At 47.3% G+C, this 14833-nt stretch overlaps 2 protein-coding genes across 3 annotated transcripts in view; one reads left to right on the plus strand and one right to left on the minus strand.

Annotated features, from left to right (window-relative positions):
- LOC6730520 (receptor-type tyrosine-protein phosphatase N2) overlaps nucleotides 1-13120 on the minus strand; it is a 39064-nt gene extending 25944 nt beyond the window's left edge. Inside the window, exons 1-2 of one of the 2 annotated variants that reach the window (XM_039291317.2) lie at nucleotides 12966-13120; nucleotides 11795-11998 (exon numbers count right to left, since the gene is read on the minus strand). Coding sequence is in view for 1 of the 2 variants with exons in the window: in XM_039291311.2 (XP_039147245.1) it covers nucleotides 7880-7904 (25 nt within the window). In the remaining variant the exon portion in view is untranslated. Of the gene's footprint in view, nucleotides 1-7879; nucleotides 8139-11794; nucleotides 11999-12965 lie in introns of those variants that run through there. The other variant, XM_039291311.2, reaches the window with a different exon arrangement.
- Nucleotides 2065-3413, plus strand: LOC6730521 (nascent polypeptide-associated complex subunit alpha). The gene has a single exon (XM_016179348.3). It carries the CDS (start codon nucleotides 2247-2249, stop codon nucleotides 3261-3263), a length of 1017 nt encoding a protein of 338 aa, XP_016022976.1. The 5' UTR covers nucleotides 2065-2246; the 3' UTR covers nucleotides 3264-3413.
- Nucleotides 13121-14833: the final 1713 nt, after the last annotated feature.

The following is a 14833-nucleotide window of genomic DNA, read 5'->3' on the forward strand; positions in this document are numbered from 1 at the left end:
CGCCGATAAATAAACGTCAAATTATCAAGCGAACAAGGTACCAAGTGAAACGACCTTGTCAACGCCAAAAACAAATTGGGTTTCTACTTTATTGGGAGTGCAAACAGTATGTCCACAAAAGTGCTATGACATCAGGATGGTGCTATTCGAAACTAATTTGCAAACTCACTATAAACAGCACAAACTACTTTTAATACATAGTTTCCCTGTCAAAGTCTGCTGACTCACTTACAACAAGAGAATTAAGCCAAGCCAGCATCAATCAGCAATGAAATTCATTAGCGGGAAAAGGAGACTCTCGAGCAGGCACAATATAAATGCCTTGGCCAAGATCTCAATTACGGAAACATCTTTGGTTATAACATGTCTACGACATGGTAATATGATTTCAATAATTTCTCGAAACTGGCATGATTAATGCGTTACAGATTTCTGCCCCCAGGAAAGCGGCTTCTGTGGGCCTCATTGCCTTGAAGGAGAATAAAGACCTCGTCCTGGTGGGCCTCCGAATTGGGTTCATTTTTCATGCACAGGCCGTGGCAGCAGAAACTAAACTTCGAGGCTAAGACTAAGCCCCAATAAGTTGGATGGGCCCAGATGACACCGCAGCATATGGGGCGGATAATTAATCATGGGACGAACGTGCCAGGACGGCCGAAAACTTTTCAGCCTTCTCCAGCTCTCCGGGTCTCCGAGCTCCAAGTCCGCGCAGAACTCAACTTAACCGAGCCGCATTGAATCGAATGCCCATGGCTGGGCAAAGGGAATATCTGATTAGTTGGTCTCTCGAATTTAATTATGGTGACAGGACAGACTCTGCGGCGGCAGCCGGATGCATCCTCGGTGTCCTGCCCTCCACATCCTCCTCCTCCTCCACCGCGATGTCATCCTGCTGCTTCACTCGTCTCTCCTGAATAATTTATGCAACTCAATTAGGCGTTGACCCCACGATAAAGTTTAATAATTGCAGGTGGTGGCCGCCCTTCTTTCGCTCGCACTTTAATTAAAAGAACCGAGCAATTAAAAACGCATCATCAGACAGAGCGCAGCGGCTGGCAGAAAAAATGCAATACATGCTCCCGACTAGCACATACCTGTTATCTCACTTAAAGTTCTGTAAATAGGAAAGGTCAGAATTAATGAAAATGATACAAAATGTTGTGTTAACTCAAGTCAAATCGGGGATTGGATCCATAGGTATTCATATTCTTCTTGGGTTGACTTGAATTGTAATGTAATTTCCGTAACACGAAGAGCGCCCTAATAGGGCGTTGCACTTTTTTAATGCACTTAGCAACAAAGTGTTTTTCCCCAGACGTAGGACGCAAAACAGGATCACACAGCCGCGCCCTGAACCGCCTGATCTGGGGAATTCGGGAGCCGGAAAACCGCACGTGTTACCGCGCTTGCTCCACCGCGTCGTGTTTGTGGGGCTGCTCCGCTTTGGAGGCAGACTGCGGCGCGACCACGACAGCAATTAAAATGGAGGAAGCTGCTTCAGATGGGTCTTTGGGCATTTTCCGGGCATCCGAGTTTTCCATTGCTGTTTTCGCGGCGACACGCGACTGTGTGCATATTCGAATATTACCCGAATAACCGCTGCACTTTCCATTTCTCCAGCACTTTTAAGCTGTCTTTGTCAGGCGATAATATTCAAGCACGTCTCTGCAATGGATTGATTTGCAATCATCAATTTCGATTGAATTTGCGTGGCGCTGCAGCAAAACTTTTATAACCGCGAAGAAAAGTGCAAAGTTCGAGGGCAGCTGACATTCTCGTTTGAAAAATACCAACTTTTTTCAGAGCAGCGCTGCTAACGCCTTTAATCAGTTCACGGTTGCACTGGGGCCTATCGATATCGATAGACTTTGGAGTGCTCTGCACGTTCGAATGGCGGGGTGGCCATTTTACAAACTAATAATCTTACCGAAAGCAGCAATTCATATGGTTTATTTCGCTTTTCAGGTGCCTTTAGCATGGAAAAGTTCCGGATTTTAATATGAAATATTTTTCGATAAGTTAGGAAATCTCGCAGCAGGACTTATCGAAGATATCACCCATCCGTTTAGAGCAGCCCTAGCTGTCAACCCACTGGAAGTTTCACCTCTGGCATTTCCTGTCTTTTCTTTCCCGCAAGAGGTCACACCGCGTGCGCTGCCTGGAAATATTTTGGCGAAGTTGTGCTCGCAAATCTGTGCTCCCAAATCTGTTCTCGCAAATCCCTCGGTTGCCGTTTATTCCTCAAGATGGGTAAGAAGCAGAAAATGAAGAAGGCTGCCCAGATGGCGGCCGCTGCCGAGAAATTGAAATTGATCGACAACGTGGTGGCCACCAAAGTAACGCCTGCCGAAGAAGCCTCTCCCTCACCAGGTTGCAGTGGAAAGGAAGGGAAGCCCAAGGGAACGAAAAAACCAGACGTCGCAAAGGCAATTCAGAAGGAGACATCTGGCTCGGAAGACGCCTTGGATGCCAAGAGTAACCCTCCTCCAGGCTTCAGTGGCGCAAAGGGTAAGCCCCACATCATGGGTGAAATGGACCCGGCCCACCGCAACAAGATCAAGAAGCTGTTGAGCCTGGCCAAACACTTGCCGCCCAATGTGTTCAGTGAGCCAAACTCGCAGAAGGAGGGGGGCGCCTCCGCCGAGGATTCCAGCGAAGTTGAGGATGATCAGAGCACGGACTCCGATGACGCCCCCGATCTTGTGGAAGCGGATCCCAAGGAGACCCAAACCGACGAGCAGGGCCAAATCAGTACGGTGGCCGTGCAACCACGCGAGGTATCAAAGCAGTCTCGCGGCGAGAGGAAGGCGCGCAAGATCCTCATGAAGCTGGACCTGAAGCCCATGGAGAACGTGGCCCGAGTGACCATGAAGAAGAGCAAGAACATCCTGTTGTACATCGATCAGCCGGACGTCTACAGAGTGGCGCACTCGTCGACGTACATCTTCTTTGGGGAGGTCTGCGTGGAGGACATCAGCAGCACCTCCGTCGCCTCCCAGGCAGCTGTCAAGGCGGCCGAGCGATTCCGTGGAACCTCGCCTTCTGGCCGGCAAGGTAAGGAGGATGGAAAAGCCCCTGGCGAGGAGTCCCCACTCGACGACGACGAGGACGATGGCGAGAACGCGGACGACATGGGCCTACATGAGAAGGACATCGAACTGGTCCAGATGCAGGCCACGTGCTCGCGCAAAAAGGCCATCCAGGCGCTGCTGAAGAACGACAACGATGTGGTCAATGCCATCATGGCCCTGACTGTGGATTAAGTCGCTCTGGTGGCTCCCTTGTATTCGAAGTCATGAAATAAAGAGAATTTCAATAACATCCATGTTCGCCATAGCTTAGTCTGCACACCAGAAGACTCTCTGTTAAATATTTTCTCCACATTTTCATTTTCATGGTAAATAAATGATTACAATCAAATCGTAAACTTGCATGTTGTCTTTATTTAATATATTTTCATGTAATCCAGACAATCTATTCGGATTTCGCTTTTCCTGGTGTTTGGCTTGTTAGAATGACAATCTCCGGTGCCAATGTAATTAATTGTAATGTAAATTGCGACACATTTCCTGTTTTTTTGAAAATGTTTTCTAAGTACAGAAGAAGAATCCCACTGAAGACCTCCTTTGCACAGCGAAATGGCCAGCTTATTTCAGTTTTCTAATGAATTGACGTTTTCCCATCTCCATCTTGGCACAGTGAAAGCATTTTCCGAAGGGCGAAGAACGCATTAAATTCGCGTATGCGAAGCCGAGCAATTTTCATTATACTCGTATTTGCTCTTCCATCAGCGCTAGACTTTGGCAATTTTCCTTTCAGGTACCGTCATTCTTGGACATTTTCTCTGTGGCGGAAACTTAATCGCTTCTTTGTGCCGCTGACGCTGCACTCTTGTTTACTCTGCACTTAGTTTCAGCCATTTGGCGAAGTCCCCCGGCACTCGACTTTGCATTTTTTGCTGGCGGATTTTTGACGACGCCATGATTGCGTTTCAGCTCTTTCGGGTGATCGGGGGATCGGGGACTCCCAGGTGGGACAGGTGACGTCGCTGCTGGTGACGTGGCTACGCCAGCCCTGCTCCGCGGACATTTGACTCAATTAAATGGCTCGACTGCGTCCAACGTCGCTTTTCTGGCCCCAAAAGCCACTTAATGACTAGCTCCGGCTCTAACTGAACTTTATTTAATTTTCAGCTTTCGTCAGCAGCCGTAAAAAAGGCTTTAGTTTTGCATTGTGGGCGCTCAGCAGTCCGTGCGGCTGAGCACGTGCCCGCTTCTCCGCCGGAAGAGTGGAAACGGAAACTTTGTAGGTGGGGCTCAGCCACCTACTTCGTTCTGTACAGTGTACACTCATATAGTGCGAGTAGAAAGTGCCCGCGCGTGTCGGCTTCGTATGGAAAGTTTTTGGGGCTGCATTCCCTTTCCTTCCAACTTTCTCCGCCGGAAATTGATTAAGTTGCCTGCCTTTAATCAGCGGAATTGAAGATGCTGCCGAAATACAAATCAGTTGACAGTCGGCAGCCGTACTGCGCACTTTACTGCCCAATCCAAATGGTACTTTGAAGTACTTTCCGCGTCGGCAATTTCCACTCCTTGCTGACCAAATCCCGGAGAAAGCGGCAACAACTGCGAAAGTTGTTAAATGCCTAATGACATCATTCGGTCTAGCACTTTCTCGAAATGAACTACTTGTAGAACGGAACGGAACATTGTTTAAATTTATAATATTAGGTAGCCATATATTGTTTGGGGTAATGGCAGTCATTGTCCCAATTAAATCGTCCTGTTCTGAGCCATTGTATCCACTTGGTCTTAAGAACTTAACATGTTTCTTTTGTGAGGGCCCCAAGGCTTTCTTTATCTGAATGCCACCTTGTGTTCCTGTTTTACAAGAATTTTCTTGGCCATGAATGAAATGCTCGTGCTTTTCACTGGCTTTTCCCTGCCGCTTACAAACTTTCCCTTTTGGTTTTGCGGCCAACGTTTGGCCTACTGCCCGTTCGCTTGAGAAGTTTTCCTTTTCGTGGTTATTCATTTACTTTCAACTTGATTTGGGTTTCGCATTTCGGTGCGCATTTCTTGACCAAAATCTGCAGGATTTGTCTTCGCCGTCGTCCTTCCGCCTGGCCGCATCCGTCTGGCCATGTTGGCCTGCCAAAGGACTCGGATGGGGGATTCCCCTAGCCCGGGCTTACTTGCGCCCCTCTGGCGCAGTTCATCACTTTGGGCGAGCGGCATATACTGCTGAGCTAATCATGACTCCTCAGCTTCTCCATATTCATCTCCATTTCACTAGGATGGGCTGAATCCCACCCAGGCCAGACCCCCCGACCTGGCGTGAAGTGCTGGCAAGCTTTTGCCATTTGATTTGACGCCACTGTTTGCTTTCGGACGGGCAGAGTGGGTTTGGCTTCAAGAGGCTGGCAGGTGTGTGCTCGCCAGCACTTTAGCGCTCTTCGGGCTCCTTGGGGTTCTATTATTGTGAATATCGAGCACCTGGGCCCCGAAAGCCAGCGGCGCAAAGCCAACGCGTGGGAGCGACTTCCTGGCAGGTGATTTAAGGCTCGACAGGCTCACATTTCCCGGCCTTTGTGTAATTGATGCACGGCAGCAGCTAAAGGATAACAAATCGCTTTCATCCTGACTCCGCTTCCGGGCGAGCACAATGTGTACAATCACAATCCGCCGTCTGCAAATACACAATCCATAATTCCTTTTTTGGCCAGCCCAGCGTGAAAGGGATTTCCGGCGCCTCTTCGGCGAAAAAGGACCTCTCCGTCCGAAAAGCAATTAGATAAACTTGCCAGCTGGATTCGGCAATTGAAAGTGGGCGAAAGTGGAAAATTGCGGACCAGCTGGGAGTGGCAGGACAATTATGAGAGCGAAGGTTCGGATAATTCAGCAATTTGGTCGGGTTAGGGGAATCAGCGTGGAATTATTCTCCTAAGTGCCATGAATTATGACTTAGTTCTTAAGCGAATAAATTATTGTTACGGGACTCGGAGCAAACCGTCCTTTTCTCTCTGCGCCAAAAACTCAGAATGGCTTGAAGCGTTTATACATCAGATTGGTCAAATGATGGGAAATGGAATTCATTTCCAATTCTACTGTATCTGACTGTATCAACTGTTCTATTGCTATCCACCAGAGAGATCCTTTCCCAAACCCTGGACTAATCTCACTTAAATGGCTATTCGAAATTGTGTTTGTTCCACATATCTCACATTCATCTTTATTATTTAAGCTGCTTTTTGTTATTTGCTATTTGTTGCAACCATCCAAGCAGTTGTTTTGTTGTGTTTCAGGTGGCAGAGCATCAGATAAGATATTTCGGGGCTTTATTCTGCATGTAGGAAAATTGCCTCTCCTCTGCCAAATTGTTTTACATTTCAACCCGAAAAGTTTTGGCATTTCGCAGTTTACCTCCCGACCCTTTGAGCATGGCAGCAATTATAAGCTGCCTAGGGAATATTCAAGGAATTTGGAGGAGCAAAGTGCAGAGGGTCCGCCACGATCCCTAGAACCCTGGACCTCTGGAACTCGTTATGGAAAGCTTCTTATGTTGCAGGACCCATTTACCCGGTTTCTCCCCTGAAAACGCTCGCAGTTAATAAGCATTTCCTTTTGCCGGATTTTATGTGCCATATTTTATTCAGATTGCGCTTCATAAATGCAGCTGGTGAAAAGGACAGCAAAGGCCACGGATAATGAACACCAGTACCAGTCAGCCCCGGGTGGAGAATTTCCAGCGAACTGAACTGATAATGTTGTTAGAGTGCACGCATACATGCATGCATGATGTGGGCGTGTTCCGGGGGCGGGATGCAGGGGTTGGGAAATCAATTTCGGGGAAAACAAATTGCGCAGCTCGCAGTGAAAGCTCAGCGAAAATAATACTGCTGCAGTTTCCGCGCTCAGGAGGTACACTTTTCCCGGCTGCCTGCTTATCTGTCCTTTTAGCGGGAAACTATCGTTAATGGGAAACTGATAGCAGCAGCCTTCCCACTCGCGATAAGTAATGTTTCCTAATTGACTTTTTATCACGCTATGCGACACCTGATACGAGAACTCACTTCCCGTTCGCCGAACAATTTCACAATAATTTGCGAAATGGCCGCGATTTCGCGACATTCGTCGTGACAGCAAGTGAGCAATCCGCAGGATTCATTTGCATTCTATAATTGAATTTATGTAACCAATATGCCTGTCTTCCCACGAATTAAATCGCGCTGCATTGAGTTCGATTCGAGTTTCCGCCCGAGCGGATTGCCCACTTTTCAGGGCATTTTCCTGCCCGCCGATCAGGATTATTTATTTTCTTGCTCGCTACCTGTCGGATTTACTTAAATACATTTAAATGAAAACCCACGCTGTGTGCCATTGCAAGTAATGTTTACTCGCTCAACAAAAATAAAACGTCAATTTGATTGTGGTCCGCCGTACTGAAATATTGGATTTTGTCAGTTGCGAAAAATCAAACATGGCGTATAGTTAATCTCACTCACAAAGAAATTCCATTTCCCTAATATATTGTAAAAAATATGTGAGATCTGATATGAATTTAAGTATTTTAACATGAGCAATGTTTTTAATGGTTAATTCAATTCCAATTCTTCAACATCTTTTTATATGATATGATAATAATCAGTATACTTTCGTACCAGCATGTATCTTAAAAGTACTTTTGAGTTCCACAAATTATTAACGTTTTTAACGTATTTAAATATTTTAATTTGCACACTTTTTAAAGGAGTACTGTCAAGTACCAGTATGATTATTATGCAAGTTACTTCTAGACCTGCATTTGGCTAGCGAGTAAATTGTGTTGCCTCCAAAGAGGGCACAACCTCCTGCCCATGCCCATCCCCCGAAAAACTCACCGCAAGAAGTGCCGACGGCTGGCATCGATGCTGGGTGCCATATGTTAGGCTTACGCGCTTATCGCACCAGGAGCAGAACTTGGGCCACTGGCACTGCCACTGGGAACTAGGCACTTGGCACTGGCACTCGTCCTCGGGCGCTGAAGTAGCTGGCGCAGAACACTGGCTGGGACTCCGCCGCCTACGTGTGGTAGGCGGGCGCCTTCTTATTTAACCGCTCAACACTTGGTTGCTCCGCTCCCCAGGTTGAACTGAACGGCGTCGATGGATCCAGCCGTCCGTGGAGCACTGAGCATCAGGTAGCGCCCGAGCGGAGCCGACTGCTTCAGCCGAAGCCACTTTCCAGCTGCCTTCCAGCTGCCTGGGGAAGCGGACGAAAGCTCGATGCAGCTTTTGCTGTTGCTTCGCCAGCTGCTGCTTTTCCGATTTCCCGCCCCTCCGCTTTCCCATTTCCCGCTGTCCCACGGTTGCCCCTGTTGCTCCGCTGGCAGCGCGACGCCCACGCAAGGAGCTTTTCCGCGCAAGCCGCGACGAGCTTTTCCCGAAGGCGGCGCCTACGTTTCAAGGGAATCGGGATGGGAGCGAGCTCTCGTCGGCCATTCGGGAGGCAGCTCGTCCTGACAATCTTCCTGCCTCCTCTTGGGGCCTACAAGTTCGGTAGCCAAAAATAGCAACAGCGCGAATGTTCCAAAAGGCTCTCCCACCCGCCTAAACATTACAGTACAGCATCGCTAGAATGAAGGTTTTTCTAGAACGAAACCTTTCTAGACATTTCCGAAAAGCATTCAAAGATGTTCAAAATGAAAAGATGCCGAGTCTGAAGAGCAGATGAAATTTGACACACAATTGCATCTTTCACTCTAGCGAATTTCTACTGTGCCTGCCAAATTTCCTTTCATTTTCGTTTGCCAGTGCTTTCCATTGTCAGTGTGTGGGCTCCTTTCTACATTCCGCCTACTAAGCAGAGTGCCAAGTCAGTTTTTGGAGCTCAGCTCACGACCAGCCGCAGCTGCCTCGCGAAATTGTGTCGAAAATGTTATGGCTTGATATATCTGCTTGGGCTATTTTTAGCAGTGGGAGTGGGTGGAGCCAGGGTTGCCACTGCCACCATTGATTTTCCTCACTGTTTTCGTTTTTCCTGCCCCCTGTTTTTCCGGGCTTTTTTCGGCTGTTGCCTGACGCAGCGCCTTTTATGAATGAACTTGGCTCACATAAGCATTTGTTATAACTCCCGCCCGCAACTAAAAGAGGGGCGTTGCACCCTTCGGTGGGTGTGGCGAGGGGCGGAATCGGGGAGACAGGGCAACCCTAATAAACGCGCTTTCAATGTCACCAAACTGCTTGCAATCTCATCAAGTAAATGGATTGCCTTGTCGTAGACGAATAGTCGAGGTTCTGTAATACAGACATTTGTCCATATGACGCCATTGTGTCCTGTGTTGTTTCTCGTATCCTTAGCCTGATGTCATGGATTCGTACGTGTGCGTGTGTGCGGCTAGGATATTGCTTAACTGGGGCGCTCTGCTCCGTTGGCGTATGGAATTATGATTAATATTTGCTCAGTTTAAAATTAATTGCGTTCGGCGATTGCCCTGACAGCCGTTACCAACTCGAACCCACGCCCACTCTAATCTAGCCACTTTTTCAGCCATTTATAATCCCATGGAAGAGAGTGCCGGAGGTCAGGTTATCGTGGGGCTAACAAGGACCTGGCTGCGATTGCACGGAGTTTCCGTGAATGATTACGTGGGGCAAGGTCGGCCATCTAATTAAACTGCGCTACGGTAATGTGGTTATATATAAAAAGGTAGAGCTAATCTACGATTCCTTTGATGGTTCTCCCCAGGCGCAGATGGAGCTCGTTAGCAATTAAAAGGGATATGTATAGATACCCACCCAGTGCTGATATACTTTGTCGTATTATTTAATATAATTATATACATAGCTCACAAAACCGATGGGGGTTGGAAGTCGATTGAAAAGATGGTTGCCCTCTCATATGGCAAAATTAAAGGAGACACGTCCTAGATAGACTTTATGTTTATTGTTGGTTTCAAGACACATTACTATATAGTATGTATATAGAAAGTTAAAGTTCACGAAATCCCATGATTGTCAATCTCGAGAAAGGTTCAGAATCAATTTTAATTTTAAATACATCCCCCAGAGGGACCTGCCAAAGGTAAAGGGAGAATTTAATATTCTGGGCCAACTTAAAGCCAATTTAATTCACTTTCAGCCTCCATCAATCTTTGTTATGCCCACAGAGGCGAAACTTGTTTGCTTATTTGTTCGGCGAGGCCAGCGTGAAAATATTTATGCAATTGCTAGACTTTCTTTTAGGGGCCATCAAAATATAATGTCGAATTCACGCATGCTTAACTGCCCCGACTTCTGGCTATGGGGAATCGTATCTGTATCTCTGTATCTCTGTTGGTTTAGTATTAAAACTAAAGTACGTCGTAAGTTGTCCTTTCAGGATGGCCACCGTATTTGGGTTTCGGTGGCGGATGAACGCGCTTTTATGTGAGCCGTTATGAATGCCCATTTCATACGCCGACTTGTTTATGTTTACGCGAAAATATTTTCGTTTCATTTTTAGTACGGCTCCATGCCACGCCCCCGCTTCCGGTTGTTGACGCAGCCCTTAATCAAACAGCGGGCTTTTGTGCGACACTTACGTACAAAGTCCGATACCCGATGCCCAATGTCCGTGGTCAGCCAGGGCTATATTTAACGCACTTGTGGCGTGTGGCCTCTGGACCACGACCTCATCTTTCGGGCTTCTCCTCTGCAGCTCGCGTATGCCAGCGGCCATGTCAACGGCAACGGCATTCAATCAATCGCCACGAAGTCGACACAAAGCCCACGCCCAGCAGGTCCCCGTGCTTGATGAATGAGTCAGTGGATCCGGCGCGTCCTATTCCCAGAATGACGGCCATGGCAACGCCAGCTGCAAATACAATCGAGTCACATGTCCAGCCGCCTGAGTTGGCCAACAACAAGTGGTGGCCGTGCACTGAATGCCCGAGCAAACAAAATCATAAAGGGATTGCACGGGGATCACAGAGCGCCCTATCAAATGGGGCTACATCGCGAGTGGGAGTCCGCGAATGGGTCACCATATCCCCCTGACATTATTATGCCAGCTTTCTGCTGGTCTATTTGTGGGTGCGACATGACCATTAAATCTTTTTGTCTCAGGCCAGCGAGGTGCCTCGAATTGGGACTCAGTTGACCAGACCTTATCTGCAGTCAAATAAATCATGATTGCAATTGCCCATTTCTGTGATTGAAATATAGAAATTCTCCACCCTGATTTTATGTTATTTTCATATCAGCCGGCTGATATAACTATTTTTATGGGCATTTAACCTATTTTGCTACTTGTAATAGGTGCAAAATATCAACAGTCAGATATCACGTATACGTAAATTACGTATACGTATAATGCACATTAATTCTATGTTATAAAAAAATGTTAAATTCCAGTTCCTTACTTAAAACTTCGCTTACGTCAAATACCTATTATTTTCCAAGCTAAATTTTTCTTCGAGAGTAATATAGTTGGTTTGCTGACGTACACCACGTAGATTCACTTAAGGCCATTGCAATATTAATACGGCATTCATTAGGTGAATCGCCTTAAGAATCGATTGGCTTTAGACGTTTTATCAATACGCCGAGCGGTTTCCTTAATTAAATATTTAGAAGCGACCCCCATTGAGGAATTTTGCAATCAAGAAGCACGCGCCATTAATTGCTTTCCGTTGCAGGAACGTTGCCTACATCCCGGGGCAAGTTGAGCAGGTGGCAGGGGGTAATGGGTACACGCACCTGTTGCGAAAAGGTCACATCACTTAGCTGGCAACCCTATATCGCACTATACCCCGACTATAAATGGCTGTGACTTACCTCAGTTTGACATTTATGGCGTGGCTCATGTATTTGTTTACTTCATATTCAGCGCAAACGAACGAAGACATGCAAATTGATGATGTGCGGTGATTATAGGTCTCTATATTGGTTGTGTTCTTTTCGTGTGTCCTGAGTCCTGTGTCCTGTGTCCTGTGTCGCTCCCCTCTCCAGTTGCTGTTGCTTGTACCGCTGCCGTTGCTCCTAGATCGTATAGATTTCGATTAATTTCGCCCGTGTGTACATAATATGTACATCTATGTATATTATATGTGTATATAGTGGGTTTCGTTAGCAGCACTTCTTTTTGACGCAAACAACGTCAGCGACTGACGACAGCAGCCTGAAGCCGAAAGCCATAAGCCAGAAGCCAGGCGCTTCGAAGACGTTAAAGAGAGTTTGGCCCAAAAGAGAGCGAGCTTCCAAGAGCACCGGCTGTATTGTGGCTGTGTGGGTGTCTAGTTGCCGTGTGTGTGCGTGTGTGTGTGGGTGGCCTGCAGGTGTTCGCAGGCGCACGGATGACGTGCGATTATTTGTGGGCACTGGCGTCTAATTGCCGCCTCGCTGTTGATATTGGCCCACATGTTTCAATTTCGTGGCCATACAAAGCGAAAAGCGGGCCACATTATTTAGCCTACTCGCCTTTTTGGGCGTCGCGAAACGGGAGAGAAACTGGCCATTTAACTACGCAATAAACTGCGACACACACTCTCGGAAATAGGACTTGTTTTTTTTGGCTTTCTGGGCCCAAAGTCGCCTTGGTTTTGGACTCTGGCTAATTGTGGGCGCGTGCACAAAACACGCGGAACAGAACAGAAATAGCCAGGAAAGGCCAAGGGAAACGGTGGAAAACCGAGGGAAGTGGCTCGGTTGCGAAAACACTGGTGGCATATGGCTGGCTGACATTTTGTGTAGCATACTTCTGGGCTGTCACTTCAAATGTTCTTTCACACAAACACACACACGCACACACCGCCGCACTTTCACACGCACACAAGTTCACAAGTTTAGCGTTTGATGAAGTTCAGTGTCAAATTTTTCGTTTCGCTTTCAGCCACAAAAATAAAACACACACGAGCTTTTCGGGCGCCATATTCCCACGGTCTTGGATCGCTTTTCAGTCGGTGAAAAGTGTTATTTAATATAATAACAGCAACTAACGCCTCCTTACTGTGGTTTTCCTTATTTCACTATTTTTCGTGCTGCCCAAGTCCTAGCTGCTGCTGCTCTTTTCTGGCTTTTCGCTCGCGTTGACCGTCAGCCGAAGGACTGCCTGTCCTACTGAAGCGCCGTTCCTCGGCAGCCCTGCCTCGTAGTCGCTCTCGTGGACTCGCTGCTCGGAGTTCCTCCCGCCAGCCAGCTTGTGTGCTGTACAGTGTGCCCTCACACGCACGCACCCGAAAGCAGTCCGAATTCCTACGCATTTCGCTTACAGCCCATCAAAATGCTGCGCGTGCGTGTGTGTGTGTGTGCTGTAGGTTAGGCACACGCACCGTTAAGTTAAAGCTCCACTCAAGCTTTTGGCTATGCTTTCATGGGTCCACAGATGCGGCCGAAATTTAAGCACTTATCTGGAAATATTATTGGGGGGTAATCCTTATAAAGAATTTTGTTCCTTTTAATTTGATTTTAATGCAGTTTAAATTGTCAGTACGATAATATCAGTAATATCAATTTTCCCACGATTCATAATAAGTCATATACAATTTAAGCATTAAATAAATAAGAGAGAAATAGCTGAACTTTTCAAACTTATGACACTTGGCTATTGCAAGAGCACTTCGGAAAACTATCAACATGTCCGCAATTGTAATCTGACACATATTTTTCTAGTGAAACTGCGAGTATCAAGCGTCAATTGTCAGAGATGCCAGCTACAGACTACAAAGTAGAGAATACCCTGTAAAAGTCGAATATAAGACAACTAGAGAACAAGCAACATCCACTTGGAACCCGGAATCTACAGGGTACCTCAACAGCTTTGGAAGAGAGGGTTATGTCCCGCGAAAGCTGCCCTAGAGCAACAACAATGGCCGGGCCGAAAGTCGCCGCCCACCACCTCCGCTTGGCCATTTGACGTAGGTTGACAGCTGTTTGCGCTGGCCAAACTTTATGGCTATTGATTTTGCTCCGAGTTCTGAGTTCTGAGTTCCGAGCCAGGACGCAACAGTTTGAAAGTCGCAGCTTTCACTTTCGTGGCCCGAGCACCGAGTGCTGGTGGCCACCACCCACTGCGCCTGTCCGTTACCTCTGTGTTAGTGTGTCAGAGCGGCGCCTGCGCCGGTTTTTTCCGAGGAAAGCTCCGCCGCAACAGCCTGTTGCCGACGTAGGCGGCACCCGGAGCACAGCCATCCAGATCCAGCCCCCAGAACTCCACCCATGTCATCCGCTTCCAGGTGGCGACGATGCACTGGAAGAGGTGCCAGTACCACGCAATCCCACCCAGAAACCTAGACAATGGCCGTTCACATGCCAAGGCGTCGCAGTTGGCTCGGCAATTAATTTGATCACTTGGCTCAAAAGCGAGCTGCATGCTAATGCCTCCATAATGAGTTCTGTTTCCGCCTGAATGGAGGGATTACGACTGCTGCTGCTGGCAAAAAGGGTCGTTTAACGTTGAGCTTTGCTGTTGGGGCTGCCAAAGGGGTAAGTGCTGGTGCTGGTTTGCAACAGGTTGCCAATGGCATCCGGCGGCCATTATTACTCAGGGGACGGGAGGCCATTTTGCCATTTTGAATGGCAAGCAGGAATGTGGGCAATGAAAAAGGGCGCACATAAAGGGTTGCATACTTCTCGGCTGCAAAAGTTAACGGTGGAATCCATTCAGGAGTTTTGAAGCCCACAGAGAGAAGTGTTATAATCTACATAGCAAAGCAAACAGAAAATCCCACAAAAGCAATTAAAACCCACATTTGGCATTACATTTCATGTAAATCTTTATTAATGTCATTCATTGAACTCGTGTAAATTTTGTTGTTATTCATAGTTGTTATTTTGTCATAGTTGCAGGCTTCTTTTCAATTGTTTAGCAGGCTTCTA

Source organism: Drosophila simulans, chromosome 2L (genome assembly GCF_016746395.2).
Source record: "Drosophila simulans strain w501 chromosome 2L, Prin_Dsim_3.1, whole genome shotgun sequence".
NCBI classification, from domain to species: domain Eukaryota; kingdom Metazoa; phylum Arthropoda; class Insecta; order Diptera; family Drosophilidae; genus Drosophila; species Drosophila simulans.